Source organism: Scyliorhinus torazame, chromosome 19 (assembly GCF_047496885.1).
Source record: "Scyliorhinus torazame isolate Kashiwa2021f chromosome 19, sScyTor2.1, whole genome shotgun sequence".
Taxonomy (NCBI): domain Eukaryota; kingdom Metazoa; phylum Chordata; class Chondrichthyes; order Carcharhiniformes; family Scyliorhinidae; genus Scyliorhinus; species Scyliorhinus torazame.
Window position 1 is genome coordinate 69,101,987 of NC_092725.1, and position 18,850 is coordinate 69,120,836.

Sequence of the window (18,850 nt, forward strand, 5' to 3'; positions counted from 1 at the left end):
CTGTCAACCAATACCAAGCTGTTGCAAAGCATATGTGTTCATTGTTTTATGTAGTGTCACTGGTGACTTTAGAACAATGGCAATTGGGATCTAACTGACAAATAGGTGTTCCACTTACATCTGTCAATTTGCAATCCCAGGAAGAAGCCAGGACAACTAAAGAGTTACAGTTACAGCAGTGTGTATGTGGAACACTAACCTGTATGAATGCACATATTGGAATTGGCAGGTGACTGCGTACATTATTTGTTCAATCCATGACATCATTCAGTGTATCAGTTCCCCTGAAGAGTAACATGATTTGGCCCATATAGTCCAATGATTCAATAATCTCATTCTGCAGCAGTGTTTGTGATTTGAATGTCATCACCATACTTTGCTGTACGGAATTCAATCTTCGAAAACCTGCAAAGATTGAAACTTAGTTATGGTGGAATCTATTACCATAACACAGGACTTTGCAGGTTTCCTGGTTGATTGGGTCTGTATGCAGGGAGACAAGTCAACAGGGTAAAGTGAAAAAGTGGGAGGACGGGGTAAAAAGAAAACATGAACTAAAGTATACAATAATGACCTTTGTAATTCTAAATAGGGAATGCTTCAGACGAGGTCTGCTGTACTTGTATCTCAGAATAATTCTGAGCAATAGCTGATTGAGTAACTGATGTGTAAATGTGTGGATAATATGTTCTTGGACGCAACGATGTACATGATCATATGGACCATCAGTAATTTCATTGGATCAGCTTTCCAGTGTGAACCACTTTAGATGATCATTTCCATCAGCCTTAGATTTTATCACCTTTAATGCTGGTTTTATAAAATGGTAACACTGCTAATCTTTGTATCTTCTTCGAACAAGTTGTTCTGTAATCCAGTTGTTTCCCCCCCCCCCCCCCCCCCCACTTAATTCTGGCATTGCGCTGATGTTCTCATGATTTTTTTCTTCCACAGGAACCTCACCAATAACCTTGCTAATGTGAGCCTACCAAAAGTCCCAAGCCTGCCTCTCAATCTTCCACAAATGCCTAGCTTTTCTCCACCATCTTGGATGGCCTCTTTATATGATTCCACGTGTGTATACTGCAGAATTGTGTAGCAGCTTGCTTGTGAAGTCTGCATGCAGTGTACACCTGCTCTTGTGCTTAATGCATGTGTTTTGTCGCAAGCATGATGCAAGTCTTTGCTGTCTGAATATCTTAGTTCATGAGCGTTCGGATGTCTGCAGAGGATTGTTGGTTATTCATCGGGGAATCTGTGCATGCAAAAAAGCTGCCGAGAATGGAAACAAATGTGGTCTAATGTTCCCATTTCATACTGAATCTAAATCATTTGTGGAGAAGTTATTAAAGCCATTGTAAAGTGGAACACTGAAGGTCAAGACTCACCTTCAGTTTAAGGATGATTTCTTGATGTAGAGATGTCCGTTCCCGCCCCCCCCCCCCTCCCTCAGAGCCCACAAGCAAACATGCCAGGGTTTGCTTGTCAGCTGCTGGGTTAATACCAGTGGTGGTGGGTGAGGTCCTTAAGTGGGCACTAATTGTCCACTTAATAACTTCAATTAGTAGTGTGGAGGAAAGGCCATCCACGAGCCTTCCCGTCAAGACTTAATCAGGAAGGTGGCAGATCCCCACCTGCCACCTCCCCCCTGATTAAATGCCCTCCCTGCCACCAAACTTGCCGCAGGAGAAAGCTCAAGATCGTACTCTATATTACAAAAATGTTTACCAGAAAATAGTCCACTCAAACATGTAATATCAAATTATACAAAGTCATGCATGAAAAGAATCAAAATGACAAGGCCACCCACTTTAACCAAATTTAAATAGGCAATTTTGACAACTTTGGTGTTATATTCTGACTTTGCATGTTGCTCCTTGTGAAGGTACAAGCCCCAACCAGCTCGACAAATAAATGTCTGCTCCCATATCTCTCCAACAGTTTGGGAAATGAGTTAGCAATTTTTCATCATCTTTAAGCTTGTGATTTAATGAAAGTGAAACAAAAGCTTTCAAATTTATTGACAGATGGTCAACGTTAACTTCTGAAATATTGTGCTTAAGTGGTGCAAATATTTATGCCACAGTGAAGAGAGCAATGTGGAATTAAACAATCAATATCTTGTTGGTATTTATAAAAGGGAATATGATCTGTGAGCTGCAAGTATATAATCCTGTTGGCTTGCTGCCCTTCTGTACAGATGTTTGATATAATTGTGAGGGGGAATATGGTAGTTGAAAACACTTCCTGTATATATGATAACTAATCAAAACTGTGGATTGCTTGCAATTAAAAGTTGCCATCACTCACAGCCAGCAACATGCATATTGCAGTAGTTTCAAACAATTTGGTGGCCTGCTCACTGCTTTATTGGCATGATTTCTGTAGACCAGACTCCTAAACCTAGCAACATTTGGGGGCGATTCTTAATTAGTCCAAAAATTAAGTTAAATTAGAATAACCAGATCCAAATATTTTAACGATAGTTACAGTATAACTTTAAAAAGTTCATACAACTATGTCAAACTGTCTGCCAATCACCTGCTGCTACATGATATCTGTACTGTCTGCCAGGTAGAACTATCAGGTATCCTTCTTTCACTGTGAAGAATAACATGACTCTGAATGTGTGTGCATATGTTTGGTATGTGCCTTTTGTCCTCTTTGCACGCTGTCTTTGCTAGGAAATTGATTGCTCCATATTTCATTACACAAATCTGGATCTGTGTAGCTCGCACTTGTATTTAGCTGATCCCTTTCTGAATGGGGTTCAGTTCATTTTAGGAGATTTAGTTTTCCATTGTTTTCACAATGAGCATTTGTTTATAAGCCTACTAAAGTTGGGCAAACTCTTAATATGTTTGTCAACACAAAGGTTGCATGCTGACATACGGGACAAAGAGCTAATTAAAGTATGAGGTTAAAAACTCAATGCTCTAATTAGTTCACAGTTCCCGGTTACAGAATAGAACCCATGTGTGTTCCTCGCCCTGAGTCATTTCCCACGTGTTTGCAGGATGGTGCAGGTCCCTTTAAGATGATATGGAGAGCTGCTTTTAAAATTGGGAGTTTTTAGAATAAAGGATTGTTATGCGCTTAATCTTAGTTTCCTAGCCATTCTTACTGTGCTGTTTTCCCAAAGTATTGGGCTTGATGAATACATGTTCCCTCATAATCAAAAACTGTTCAAAGGGAAAAGTTCAAAACATGAGATAATGCGTTGCAGAAAATATTAGGTGCAAGCTTCATGATTAGCAAAGGCAACATAGCACTTTACATATGTGGACCTCTGTTAAGTTTCAAGCTGGGTAGACATTAAATTAGGCTACATTTCTTGAGTGATTGTCATCTCAATGTGTGACATATAGTGGGTTGCTAAAGGGACTTGTGTTGTAATCATTGTGTGTTCACAGTGATCGATCAAGCAAAGTTCATGAAATAAATTCACGGTGAATCCACCCCAATTCCTCTGCCGAGTGGATATTTAAGCTTTGCAGACTGGAAATCACTGTGAACGACATAATTGTATGCATATTTAATGTTATGGTATCAAATTCCATGGTCCATTATCTGAACATATTCATTGAAAATAAGTGGGCTAATGCATCTATTAAAATAACGGAAACAGGAATTTGATATGAATGCATCAAGTGTCCATGTGAGAACATCACCTCCGAGTAATTTTCAGAGTCAAAGAATATCAGAATTGAGCCGAAATGAATGTTTTGTCCCAATTTTGAGTCACTGCTGCTGGAATTCCTGAAAGCGCACTAATTTCTGTGTCACTGATAATTGTTTTTAATGACCATCCAGTAACTAACTATTATCTATTTACTGTTATAATTATTATGGTCTGACAAATGTAGCGGGATAGGGTTGGAAATAAATCATTTATTCAGCAGCCAAGGTGTAAATTATATTAACCCACCGCTGACAGTGAGATGAATAAATAGTCATATTCAAGATTTTAGATTACTACACTTTCAGGACATTCCACATTGATTATTTCTATAATGTGTCGGTACCCAGTCTCATCCATTGGTTCATCGCAAGGTAATTACATCATCGACATTAAGGACGCAATTGGGTTCAAATAATAATTTTCTGTATACTGTGGACCATCAGAACAGCAGAATGCCATTCAGCTCCTTGAGCTTGTCCTGCCACTCAATTAGATCATGACTTTTTTTTAAATTTAAAATATCCAATTTTTTTTCCAAATAAGGGGCAATTTGGCATGGTCAATTCACCTACCCTTCCATAGCTTTGGGTGAGACCCAAGCAGACACAGGGAGAATGTGCAAACTCCACACGGACAGTGACCCGGGGCCGGGATCGAACCCGTGTCCTCGCGCAGTGAGGAAGCAGTGCTAACCACTGCGCCACCACGCCGCCCTAAATTAGATCATGACTGATCTATTTACTCACCTTGATTCTGTTTCCCTTAATTCCCTTAATTCCCTTAACTAAAAAAAAAATCCATCAATCTCAGTATTGAAGTTTTCACTCTGCCCTCAACAAACCTTTGGGGGCAACAGTTCCAGATGTTTTAAAATAATAATCTTTATTGTCACAAGTAGGCTTACATTAACGCTGCAATGAAGTTACTGTGAAAAGACCCTAGTCGCCACATTCCGACGCCTGTTTGGCTACACAGAGGGAGAATTCAGAATGTCCAAATTACCTAATAGCACGTCTTTCGGGACTTGTGGGAGGAAACCGGAGCACCCCGGAGGTAACCCACGCAGACACGGGGGGAACGTGCAGACTCTGCACAGACAGTGACCCAGCCAGGATTTGACCCTGGTGCTGTGAAGCCACAGTGCTGTGCTACTGTGCTACCCAGATTTCTGATACCCTTTGAGTGAAGAAATGTTTTCTGTCATCACCCCTGAAATAGCTCTGATTTTAAGGCTGTCTCCCCTTATTCTTGAATTTTCCACTAGAGGAAACATTTTCTCTGTATGTTCATATGACACAGGAATTACCCGCTTTCCGAAATCTGAACAGCAGAGTCTCAGAGGTGAGGCAAAAAAGTGTTCACGTCAGCTTGGCCTGAATGTTGTTTGAGTCAAACATCTGCTACAAGGTCGTCAGGAACCCCAAAATGTCAAGTAGAATGGCAAATTGGCTGCTGCCAGCAAGGAAGAGCGGTGAAAGGGTTTGGTGGGGAGGATAGACAAAAAACGCTAAAATATTATAAAGGGAAAGTTGCCTGCACTTAGCATAAGTGGACTCAGAGTGTGTGATGCCGTAAGCAGAAAGAAAGAAACAAGAGCTCAAAATTCTGCTTTTAATCATGCAAGAATCAACAGGCTAATTAGAAAAGGCCAACTTTGGAAATCTCTTGAGGAAAATCAAGAGCTGGTGTTATGAGTAAGCCATTAGCCAAGAACAAGCCCAGTGTTCCTAACCACCCACTGGCAAGAATCCACCTCCACCTCTGAGTAGAAAATCTCAAAAGTCTCCGATGGAAGTGAGCACTAAAATGGTTGGTTACCATTGGCATCAATTATTCTTGCTGTCTCTGTTTTTTTGAATTCCTTATTTGAACGTACATATTAATAACTGGGAGACACTTGGGTGCTGCAGCATTCTGCAATCCGTTCCACTTCAACTGATTTGCACTGATTGATCCAGTGGGAATGTGACCCACAGAATCTGTTGAGGAGACACGGGGAGATTTGTGATTTATTGGCAGGTGTTTGTGGAAGGAGAATGCTGAAGGGAGGGAATGTCAAGACACAATGTTGAGAAAAAAGTTATTTTAATTAGCTTGTTTTTTTTTGCATTAGGTTAATTGTGCTCTACTTTTGTAAACAAATTATTCTTGTAAGCTTCAATCATTCGATTCGAGTGAGCTGCTTTTTAACGCTTGAATTTTAAAATACCAAGTCATGTCCTGGTCATCTTTCCAAGATTCAATCCGGAATGGAGCCCATTTAAAGACATACATTTTGGTTAAATAATTTCAGCCTATTACAAATAAAAATGAATGCAGTTTACTTGTTGTCTTGCTGTTTTAATGTAAACTAGTGTGCGTTTCTGGCACAGAGTTTAATGGTCCTGTGCAGCACCTTGGGCCGTGTTATTTTATTGAAGCCACTACGTAAATACAAGTTGTTGTTAAGCTCATGGCTGGCAATACTAGTTATCAGCTCAAGAATAAAACCCAAAACGAAATTAAACACTTAGCTGTGCACTAATTTTATGATTCCTGACATATTAGATTTTAATTGATAGCAGGGACCTGTTTTAAGACTGTAAATTAATTTTGGTGTTAAGTTTCGAGCTGTAAACCATCAGAGTTTTGCTCTTGTGGTTTATGATGTCACCTGAACCCCACGATTAAATTACTGCCTTGTCATCACTTCCAAGGATTCATTATTCGCTGTGTAATATGCAGACGCACATATGTCTAAATAAGTAGCAGATGTAGGACAGTTGCGTGTGCAGTATTTTTGACCACTTGTGACTTTAGTTGAGCTAAATAAACTAACACCAAGTAACCAGAATATTGTTGTGGGATCTATACATTTCCCAAATCAACCCACCAACCCTTTCATCATAAATTCAAAAGAAGGTACCTTTTCTCATCACCATGTAAATTGCCCTATCCACAGCTCCATGATTACACAAGTGTTTGAATAACCCTGACCATTGAGTTAATCCTTTAATCCTTTCACACCTGCTTCTCAACATCCCTGGAGCCTTCTTCACTCCCTCACTTCTTTATTTTACCTTATAATTCTATAACACGAGTTATCTAACTTTTGTTTTTGGGTCTCATCTGCTATTTTTCTTATGCTGACAAACATCATACAATTCGGTCTGATGGAGTACAATGACAGTTTTACCTGTTGCTACTCAGGCCTGGGCAGGGCAGGGGTGGGGGCTAGTTTGAGAAGAACATTTTGATCAATCGTTTCGCATTCTCAAAGTGCAGAGATAATTCACATTTTAGTATAGAATTTTACATTAAGTGATTGGAACTGTACGAACAATATTGTGTTCATAATTTCTTCTGTCACTTGCAAAAGTGACAGTTGTGTGTATAAATCAAAGATGTGCACAACGTTTTTTTCCTTCTCAAAAACATGCTCTCCTTCTACCCTGAAGGCATTGAATCATTACTAGGCTATGGTTCCATGGCCACTGCTTAATCTGATTCATTTTCTGTGTGTAAGCCCAGACAGGGCAGTTTAGTGGTTTACTTAACTACATGTAGATAGAAACATAGAAGATAGGAGCAGGAAGAGGCCATTCGGTCCTTCGAGCCTTTTCCGCCATTCATTTTTTTTTAATTTAAATTTTTCATTACTCTATCTGAGTTACAATGCCAGGGCTCAGGGGCGAACCCCTAATCCAGCTCCTTGCCTGCTCCAAAAAACAATTCAAATTCAAATTGAATCCAATTCATGGTCAGATCTGCGCCAAAAGGCAGAACAGATACTACACTTGATCTTAGCCAAAAGGTCGAGAAGCGATTTCCGCCATTCATCATAATCGTGGCTGATCATCCAACTCAATACCCTGTTCCCACCTTCCCACCCATATCCTTTGATCCCTTTTGCCCCAAGTGCTATATCTAACTGCTTCTCAGTCCAAAATGTTCTAACCCATATCCTCAGACTGTGCCCCTGTTTCTGGATGCCCCCACCATCGGGAACATCCTTCTTGCATCTAACCTGATGATGCAATATCGTCATCATGGCCTCGAGTCATCATTCCCAAGCCTGAACCTGATCTGCATTTTCGGCAGCTGCATTTGAGCAGTGATCAGGAAGGAAAATCCGAACCAATTTTACCCTCCCTAACTTGGGGTGAATGATACCATCAGCTGACTCAGCCCAAAGAGGGGAAGTAAATATTGGACCTTTCAATCTGTATGGTTCATACATTGATTTGAGAAGCTAAGTCGTCAGAATTTTTTTCAGTCAGTTTGCTGATGTGAATTTTCTTTTTGTAAGTACATTGGCTGGCACGTTACCACAATGGTTAGCACAGTCTTCACAGCTCCAAGGTCTTAGGTTTGATTCCTGTCTTGGGTCGCTGTCTGTGCGGAGTCTGCACATTCTCCCCGTGTCTGCGTGGGTTTCCTCCGGGTGCTCCAGTTTCCTCTCTCAGTCCACAGATGTGCAGGTTAGGTGGATTGGCCATGATAAATTGCCCTTAGTGTCCAAAAAGGGGTTTTGTTACGGGAATAGGGTGGAGGTGTCGGCTTAAGTAGGGTTCTCTTTCCAGGGGCTGGTGCAGACTCGATGGGCCGAAGGCCTCCTTCTGCACTGTATATTCTATGATTCTACTTAATACCACTCATTGCCAATAATTGTACCTACTAAAACAATCAATAGTGAGCTGGTCCGAATTGGTACCGAGTGCTTAATCGAGTCTGAGACATTTGAACAATAGTCAAAAGTAATTACAACATTGCCAGGAGATTTCCCATATTGACCCATCAACTGTTTAGTCGGGAACCTGAAGTGTTCAGCTTTATGACTGTTCAGTCATTTTACCAACCCTCTCTCTGAATTGTAACCACTTCAGCCCTGATCACTGCTATATTTAAACTTCTGGCTTTGCCTGCTCTCTTGATTTAATCTTGCATCAACCAGATAACACTGGGACAGCCACTTGTTGTCAATAAGTTGGCAGATAAAAGAATTTTTTTTCTGTATTCTGCACCATTTCTCCAGAAACAAGAGGCAGTGATGAAGACTCGCGTAACAAACTATTATCAATGACATCCCACGTAACTCTATTGAATATCTGCGTTTGTCATAGATGTTGCTTTTCTGTGGTCTGTTTGTTGTCGGACTGTTTCACTCATGTCTGTGAAACAAAATGGTTCACATATCTCACAATGCTCTTCTACTTTAGGAATGGTTCTTCCACATCTGAAGATCTCTTTTGGAAGCTAGATGCGCTGCAAATGTTTGTTTATGATCTGCATTGGCCAGAACCTGAATTTTCCCAGCACTTGGACCAGAGACTCAAACTCATGGCCAGTGACATGATTGAAGCTTGTGTAAAAAGGTAAGTGTGGCTGTCAAACTGGTATTGCGGGATAGCTAAGCATAATAATTTAGCACTCTTCAGCATTATTCAATGAAGCGTAAATCATAAAATTAGTTTTTTTAAAAGAAATAATGGCCGAGAAATTGAATCCTACGTGACATGGGGCGCAATCCAGAAGCAACGCATGTTACACGTGACTAAGAAGTTTGGCAGTGGGACTTCTGTCATTTGCCTCCTTTGTATGTCTCAAGTGAGCAATGGGCCCTGGCCATGGCCCTGGAGCCACTCTTTTACAGAGAGTGCAATTAGACAACTGGAATTTTGGCCAGAGGCCAAAGATGACTTCAGGGAAAGTGAACAATTGAGAGGAGGGTGTGCGAGTGGGGGCTGGCAGTAGCTTCCAGAGATGCATTCAGATAAGATGTTTAAGTTACCTTTTTTGTGGCTTGGAGGCTCCTATAGGCACTGCTTGTTTAGCTCTTGCGCACCAGAGACAGGTTCCCACAGTGTATGCCACTTGCAATCACAAAGGGGTCTCATACAAGCATTCCATCCCCAATTTTAATAAGCAGTGCAATTGATGCCCATTTCTGGCTGATGGGCTGGATAACTCCCTGTCTTACTCATCAAATGCGGTGCGGTACACTTCTGGTGCCGACTGAGCATGCCCACACCACATGGTGCATGGGTCCTGCAATACTCAGCTCACCTGGAAAACTGGAATTGTTCAACTGGGATCCTCAGCCAATATATTGAGACATGTTGGTGGATTTGGCAGACAAGGGGCAGATGAAGTTAAATGCAGAGAAGTGTGAGGTGATTCATTTTGGCAGGAAGAAATATGGAGAGACATTATAAAATAAAGGAAGAATCTCTAACTGAGATGCAGTAATAGAGGATGCATATGTGCATAAGTCATTGAAGATGGCAGGACATGTTGAGAGAGCAGTTGATAAAGCATATAGTAACTTAAGTTTCATGAATAGTGGCTTTGAGTACAAGAGTAAGAAGGCCATGCTGAACTTGTATAAGACACCAGTTAGGCCTTATTTGGTATACTGCACCTAGTTCTGGGCAACATAATTGAGGAAGGATGTGAAGGCATTGGAGAGAATTCACACGAATGATTCCAGGGATAAAGAACTGTAGGTATGAGAATAGATTGCAGAGGTTGGTACTGTTTTCCTCAGAAAAAGGGAGGCTGAGAGGAGACTTGATAAAGGTATTCAAGGTCCTGAGGCGTATGGACAGGGTAAACAGTGAGAAACAATTCCTATTCAAGTCAGCATCAAGAACCAGAGGGAACAGATTCAAAATACTTGGCAAACGGAGTAAAAGTGGTGTGAGGGGGAAAAAAAGAATTACCCAGAGAGTGGCTGGAGTCTGGAACGAGCTCCCTGAAAGGGCGGTGGAGGCCGATTCCATCAAGGTATTCAAAAGAGAATTGGATTGCCATCTGAAAAGAAAGAATGTGCAAAGTTACGGGGTTACGGCATGGGAGTGGAACTTGGCAGAATGTTCTTTCGGAGATCAAGTGGCCTCCTTCATCGGGAAAGAACATAAATAATTTGTGCATATTTGTTTGTTAAAGAAGAAACATCACCGTTAGAATTGAAGTAAGCATTTTTACTGACGTTTTATCCATTTGCCCATAACGCTCTTTCGCAATTGTCTGTCAATTTAATTCTTGATTTTTTTTTAAATTAAAAGTTCAAATACACTTTTTCCCCACTTCATCTGGCTTCCTCAGACAACTAATCAGCTGTGGTCAAAATGATAAGGAAATTGACTTGTTCCCGGACTTCAGCCACTGGCAGTCTGAACTGACTGCTTGAATGTGATATCCTTTTGTGTGTTGCACAAGGTAACAGATGGGGAAAAGCCAAATCTTTACTTGGATTTGTTTTAGAAATTACATGGTGAATCAGGATTTTAAATGCCCTCATTCCTTTTCTGTTGATACCTGCATTCATGTTTCCCATGAGCCCTGAATTCTAATGACACAGTCAGAGGAAACTTGCTGGGAAGCGTTCAGCTAGACAGTGATGGGAGAACATTTAAGAGCAGCGGGCAGTCATTTAATCCAGGGTATTGCAGACATCTTGTTATTTAAACTCTTTGCAGTAAATCAGCTCTCTCTCAGTGTCAGACTGAATAATTTCTCTCAGTCAGTTCTTCAGTGATGTTGTTTGTACCCTCTCTTCAGTCAAAAACAGAAACACAGGGAAACAGGTCCTAGATATTTAATGTGTCCTGATAATATGATTACCAAAGAGTGATCAGTACTTGTTTTTTACATTCTATGAAAGATTTTTTTCACCCCGCTGATCTTTATGATTTAGGATTAAACATTTCAGACTATTTTAAAGGAAAAGTCTAAATGCAAAAACAAAGCTTTTGCACAACTACACAAGTCAAGAAATATTCCACTCACATACACAGTTAGAGGAATTGCTGTAATGTACTTGGCCCTGTATTCTAAATTATGCTTTGAATATCAAAAGCTATATTGTGCAATTTGAAAAGTCCCGCCGTCACAATTTCTTTTTTAAATCAGTTTTATGAATTGTTTGCAGGTCACAACAAATGTTGATTAAAGTATTTTTCAAACATACTTTGAAAATTCTGAAGATAACAGAACTCTTGAAAGCATCTTTTTCTTTCCCATCTCCTCTTATTAATGGAACAATTCACACATGCAATAAAGATTCTCAGGTACCCGTCTCCTGCTGGTATGTTATCAAGCGGCCACTCTTAATATGAGAGTCTAGGCAGTGAGAGTTAGAAGGATTTTTTTTCTTGCAGGGCAATGGAGGTGTGGGGCAGCATCAGACCTGAGTTTAATGCTGTCCTCATCTGGCATCCACATGAGTGTACCTGCCTGTGAGTGTGTTCACCTTTCAAGGGGAGTCCCAGAAAGCGATTGGGAGCAGGACTCATGGCTGGTCACATTCTTTCAGCAACTTTAGGGACACTACGATCTCCTGTGGTGTCTAACAGCTACCCCAGCCAGATTATCTTGTTTCATTTGCACACACCAAGCACTGCACAGGGAGCATCCTAGTTTGCACAGCCCGACAGGGATTGATATTGTAAGACAAATCATTGCAAAGGTACAATTTAAAAGAGAGAGAGAAATATGACGGAGATGCATATTCAGGAAAACCAAACTCTGCTTTATGAAGCAAGTTAAAAAGCTGTTTCTATGCCCCTCCCTCCCCCGGTCGAGACAACAAAGGGGAAATGCTGTCTCCAGAGAATATAATCCTTTCAGTTGCACTTGCATAAACCTATTTAAAGAATAGTAATCACAGCTGTTGAGAGAGAGTGACAGGTTAATGAAAGCCTTTGGTTTCTGGGGCTGGGTTACGTGTGTATAAGAGGTATTTGTTTCTGTTGGACTGGTGCACTGAGCTCCCCTGATAGCTCAACAAGTTGATCCAGTTGGACCCCTACAACGAAGGATAGAATAGGGGCCAAAAAGAAATCTCCGTTCAGTACCACAACAGTAAGGGAACAGCTAGAGAAGGCACAAAAACCTGAAAATATAAAGGGGTTTGAGACTGAGGAGGAACCAAAAATACTAAATGCTGTAAATGATGACTTCTTCCAAGTATTCCTGTGAGGAATCACTCTGAATAAGAGCAAACCTGAGCAGAATCAGTGACTTTGATATGAATGAGGTGGAAGTAGTAGGCAGACGAAAAGGGCTGAAAACTCACCCGGTGGTATTAATCTGAGGGTGTCATGAGACACAAGGGAGGAACTTTGTGAGGCATTGATGATCATTATGAGAGAGCAACTGGACAGTGGTGGGGTGCCAATGTATTGAAAACAGGTTGATATATTACGCATATTCATAAAGAGAGACAAATCTGACACACCAACAACTACAGACCCATTAATTTTAACTTAATTTCATGAAAATAATGGAATTGTGAGACGAGAGTAAACTTGAGCATTACCTGTTAGGTAGTAAATCGCAAACGATATGGATTCATAAGAGGGTGATCTTTCTAATCAACCTTCACTACTTCATCACAGAAGTGACAACCCAGGTGGACTGTGGGAAGGTCTGCAATATGGCTGACCAACGAAATAACTAAGGGTGCAGTTGAATGCGTTAGGATTTTTATTAGGCTGAAAGCTCAATATGTCCCAGAACTCCAATGCAGCAAAGCCAGTAGAATGTTAAACTACCTGGCCAGACTAGTAGAGTATAAGTCAGAAGAAGTCATCATGAAACTGCACAATGCTTTTTCTGATCATTTAACTCTTGCTGCCAAGTCACTGGGAGACATTTCACCATTGGAAGCGGTGCAGAAAAAAAATCACACAGGTGAACTCTAATGCTGAAAAGCCTGAGTTAGGAGAATCCTGAGCTTTTCATCCTGGGGGAAGCACCTGTGCAGCACTCCCCAATTGTTATAAATTAAAATCAATTAGAATTAGAATCCCTACAGTGCAGAAGGAGGCCATTCAGTCCATCGAGTCTGCACCAAGCCTCCGAAAGAACACCCTACCCCAGCCCATACCCCACCCAATCCCCGTAACCCCACCTTCCCTTTGGACCCTAAGGGGCAATTTAGCGTATCTGCACGGGCGTCATTCTCCGCCGGCGGGAGTCTCCGTTCTGCCGGCGCCCGGGGGTTTCCCGACGGCGTGGGGCTGCCCCACAATGGGAAACCCCATTGACCGGCCGGTGTTACGGAGACTCCCGCCGGCCGGTCGGCGCAGAAATGTGGCGGGGCGAGTAGGAGAATTTCGCCCCACATCTTTGGACTGTTGGAGGAAACCGGAGCACCCGGAGGAAACCCACGCAGACACAGGGAGAAAGTGCGAACTCCACACAGCCACCCCAGGTCAGAATTGAACCTGGCACTGAGAGACAGCAGTGCTAACCACTGGGCCACTGTGCTGGCCTAAAGATAGTTAAGGCAATGGAAATGTAAAAGTGGAACGTTAGTTAAGTTAAATAATGAGAATACAACAAGGGGATATTAGCCAGCATTTTATACAAAGAACAAACAAAGAAATGTACAGCACAGGAACAGGCCCTTCGGCCCTCCAAGCCCGTGCCGACCATACTGCCCGACTAAACTACAATCTTCTACACTTCCTGGGTCCGTATCCTTCTATTCCCATCCTATTCATATATTTGTCAAGATGCCCCTTAAATGTCCCTATCGTCCCTGCTTCCACTACCTCCTCCGGTAGTGAGTTCCAGGCACCCACTACCCTCTGCGTAAAAAACTTGCCTCGTACATCTACTCTAAACCTTGCCCCTCTCACCTTAAACCTATGCCCCCTAGTAATTGACCCCTCTACCCTGGGGAAAAGCCTCTGACTATCCACTCTGTCTATGCCCCTCATAATTTTGTATACCTCTATCAGGTCGCCCCTCAACCTCCTTCGTTCCAGTGAGAACAAACCGAGTTTATTCAATCGCTCCTCATAGCTTATGCCCTCCATACCAGGCAACATTCTGGTAAATCTCTTCTGCACCCTCTCTAAAGCCTCCACATCCTTCTGGTAGTGTGGCGACCAGAATTGAACACTATACTCCAAGTGTGGCCTAACTAAGGTTCTATACAGCTGCAACATGACTTGCCAATTCTTATACTCAATGCCCCGGCCAATGAAGGCAAGCATGCCGTATGCCTTCTTGACTACCTTCTCCACCTGTGTTGCCCCTTTCAATGACCTGTGGACCTGTACTCCTAGATCTCTTTGACTTTCAATACTCTTGAGGGTTCTACCATTCACTGTATATTCCCTACCTGCATTAGCCCTTCCAAAATGCATTACCTCACATTTGTCCGGATTAAACTCCATCTGCCATCTCTCCGCCCAAGTCTCCAGACAATCTAAATCCTGCTGTATCCTCTGACAGTCCTCATCGCTATCCGCAATTCCACCAACCTTTGTGTCGTCTGCAAACTTACTAATCAGACCAGTTACATTTTCCTCCAAATCATTTATATATACTACAAACAGCAAAGGTCCCAACACTGATCCCTGTGGAACACCACTGGTCACAGCCCTCCAATTAGAAAAGCATCCCTCCATTGCTACCCTCTGCCTTCTATGGCCTAGCCAGTTCTGTAATCACCTTGCCAGTTCACCCCTGATCCCGTGTGACTTCACCTTTTGTACTAGTCTACCATGAGGGACCTTGTCAAAGGCCTTACTGAAGTCCATATAGACAACATCTACTGCCCTACCTGCATCAATCATCTTAGTGACCTCCTCGAAAAACTCTATCAAGTTCGTGAGACACGACCTGCCCTTCACAAAACCGTGCTGCCTCTCACTAATACGTCCATTTGCTTCCAAATGGGAGTAGATCCTGTCTCGAAGAATTCTCTCCAGTAATTTCCCTACCACTGAAGTAAGGCTCACCGGCCTGTAGTTCCCGGGATTATCCTTGCTACCCTTCTTAAACAGAGGAACAACATTGGCTATTCTCCAGTCCTCCGGGACATCCCCTGAAGACAGCGAGGATCCAAAGATTTCTGTCAAGGCCTCAGCAATTTCCTCTCCAGCCTCCTTCAGTATTCTGGGAAAGATCCCATCAGGCCCTGGGGACTTATCTACCTTAATATTTTTTCAGACACCCAACACCTCGTCTTTTTGGATCACAATGTGACCCAGGCTATCTACACCCCCTTCTCCAGACTCAACATCTACCAATTTCTTCTCTTTGGTGAATACTGATGCAAAGTATTCATTTAGTACCTCGCCCATTTCCTCTGGCTCCACACATAGATTCCCTTGCCTATCCTTCAGTGGGCCAACCCTTTCCCTGGCTACCCTCTTGCTTTTTATGTACGTGTAAAAAGCCTTGGGATTTTCCTTAACCCTATTTGCCAATGACTTTTCATGACCCCTTCTAGCCCTCCTGACTCCTTGCTTAAGTTCCTTCCTACTTTCCTTATATGCCACACAGGCTTCGTCTGTTCCCAGCCTTTTAGCCCTGACAAATGCCTCCTTTTTCTTTTTGACGAGGCCTACAATATCACTCGTCATCCAAGGTTCCCGAAAATTGCCGTATTTATCTTTCTTCCTCACAGGAACATGCCGGTCCTGTATTCCTTTCAACTGACACTTGAAAGCCTCCCACATGTCAGATGTTGATTTGCCCTCAAACATCCGCCCCCAATCTATGTTCTTCAGTTCCCGCCTAATATTGTTATAACTAGCCTTCCCCCAATTTAGCACATTCATCCTCGGACCACTCTTATCCTTGTCCACCAGTACTTTAAAACTTACTGAATTGTGGTCACTGTTACCGAAATGCTCCCCTACTGAAACATCTACCACCTGGCCGGGCTCATTCCCCAATACCAGGTCCAGTACCGCCCCTTCCCTAGTTGGACTGTTTACATATTGTTTTAAGAAGCCCTCCTGGATGCTCCTTACAAACTCCGCCCCGTCTAAGCCCCTGGCACTCAGTGAGTCCCAGTCAATATTGGGGAAGTTGAAGTCTCCCATCACCACAACCCTGTTGTTTTTACTCTTTTCCAAAATCTGTCTACCTATCTGCTCCTCTATCTCCCGCTGGCTGTTGGGAGGCCTGTAGTATACCCCCAACATTGTGACTGCACCCTTCTTATTCCTGATCTCTACCCATATAGCCTCACTGCCCTCTGAGGTGTCCTCTCGCAGTATAGCTGTGATATTCTCCCGAACAAGTAGCGCAACTCCGCCTCCCCTTTTACATCCCCCTCTATCCCGCCTGAAACATCTAAATCCTGGAACGTTTAGCTGCCAATCCTGCCCTTCCCTCAACCAGGTCTCTGTAATGGCAACAACATCATAGTTCCAAGTAGTAATCCAAGCTCTAAGTTCATCTGCCTTACCCGTAATGCTCCTTGCATTAAAACATATGCACTTCAGGCCACCAGACCCGCTGTGTTCAGCAACTTCTCCCCGTCTGCTCTGCCTCAGAGCCACACTGTCCCTATTCCCTAGTTCTCCCTCAATGCTCTCACCTTCTGACCTATTGCTCCCGTGCCCACCCCCCTGCCATACTAGTTTAAACCCTCCCGTGTGACACTAGCAAACCTCGCGGCCAGGATATTTATGCCTCTCCGGTTTAGATGCAACCCGTCCATCTTATACAGGTCACACCTGCCCCGGAAGAGCTCCCAGTGGTCCAGATAACGGAAACCCTCCCTCCTACACCAGCTGTTTAGCCACGTGTTTGTCTGCTCTATCTTCCTATTTCTAGCCTCACTGGCACGTGGCACAGGGAGTAATCCCGAGATTACAACCCTCGAGGTCCTGTCTTTTAACTTTCTGCCTAGCTCCCTGAACTCCTGCTGCAGGACCTCATGCCCCTTCCTGCCTATGTCGTTAGTACCAATATGTACAACAACCTCTGCCTGTTTGCCCTCCCCCTTCAGGATTCCCTCTACCCGTTCGGAGACATCCTGGACCCTGGCACCAGGGAGGCAACATACCATCCTGGAGTCTCTTTCACGTCCACAGAAGCGCCTATCTGTGCCCCTGACTATAGAGTCCCCTATTACTATTACTCTTCTGCGCTTTGACCCTCCCGTCTGAACATCAGAGCCAGCAGTGGTGCCACTGCTCTGGCTGCTGCTGTTTTCCCCTGATAGGCTATCCCCCCCCGACAGTATCCAAAGGGGTATATCGGTTCGAGAGGGGGACAACCACAGGGGATTCCTGCACTGACTGCCTGCCCTTTCTGGTGGTCACCCATTTCTCTGCCTGCACCTTGGGTGTGACCACATTTACATAACTGCGATCTATGACGCTTTCCGCCACCTGCATGCTCCAAAGTGCATCCAATTGCTGCTCCAACCGAACCATGCGGTCTGTGAGGAGCTGCAGTTGGGTGCACTTTCTGCAGATGAAGCCATCCGGGACGCTGGAAGCCTCCCGGACCTGCCACATCTCACAGTCAGAGCACAGCACCCCTCTAACTGACATTGCGTCAATTAATTAAAATTTGTCTTTTTTCTTTTTTAAATACTTTTTTTTTAAATTGCAAAGTTACTGTCAACTATCTGTTTCCTAGCACTAGATTTCTAATAGAAATGCGATAGCTAACTATAATACTCTCCGATCTCTGGCTTAGATATCCTCTAAATTATAATTAAGTTATTATGTTTAATTAGTTCCCAAATACTCAAATTTTTTTTTAAAATTTAGGTTAGAATCCCAACCAGCCACTCAGGTCACAGCTTTTCTGTGATGTCACTTCAGTTTCCCCCCGACACACACAATTTGAAAAAAGGTATAAAAGTAAAAATCACTTACCTTCTGAGTGTCTGAGATGTTCTCAGGTTCTCTCGCTGACAGAGACTGCTCCTCCACCTCCGATCCTTGACCTGCACAATGCTAATAATATAATAATATAATATGGCACTTACCTTACACCAATGGGTCTTATTATTAGGTTAGAGGAGGAGGGCGGGTGGGAGACACTACACGTGTAGTGTCTCGGGTTTCCTCTCCACCAGAATTTATTGGTTGGGGGGGGGGGGGGGGACTTGCCAGAGGTCGAACTTCCGGTTCCCGCCTTATATAAAAACAAATAAAACAGAAAAGAAGAACAGACACGGGACCAGGCAAGGCTTTTTAAACTCACTACTCACCTCCCAGAAGGCCCCTGCGCACCGCTGCCGCCGAAATCCAAAGGGCTGCTCCTGTAAAGGTAAGAGCTTTTAAACTCACTACTCACCTCCCAGAAGGCCCCTGCGCACCGCTGCCGCCGAAATCCAAAGGGCTGCTCCTGTAAAGGTAAGGTTTTTAAATACACTACTCACCTCCCAGAAGGCCCCTGCGCACCGCTGCCGCCGAA

At 43.1% G+C, this 18,850-nt stretch overlaps 1 protein-coding gene and 1 pseudogene across 15 annotated transcripts in view; one reads left to right on the forward strand and one right to left on the reverse strand.

Moving 5' to 3' along the window:
- The window catches only part of cadps2 (Ca++-dependent secretion activator 2), a 1,044,194-nt gene that overhangs the window by 880,473 nt on the left and 144,871 nt on the right, over positions 1-18,850 (forward strand). For 11 of the 15 annotated variants that reach the window (XM_072484477.1, XM_072484475.1, XM_072484478.1 and 8 more), the window contains 2 exons: positions 955-1,074; positions 8,881-9,036. In XM_072484477.1, the coding sequence (XP_072340578.1) occupies positions 955-1,074; positions 8,881-9,036 (276 nt within the window). The remainder of the gene's footprint in view (positions 1-954; positions 1,075-8,880; positions 9,037-18,850) is intronic. The other 4 variants (XM_072484483.1, XM_072484486.1, XM_072484487.1 and 1 more) reach the window with 1 other exon arrangement.
- LOC140396680 (U2 spliceosomal RNA) lies at positions 7,309-7,488 on the reverse strand (annotated as a pseudogene).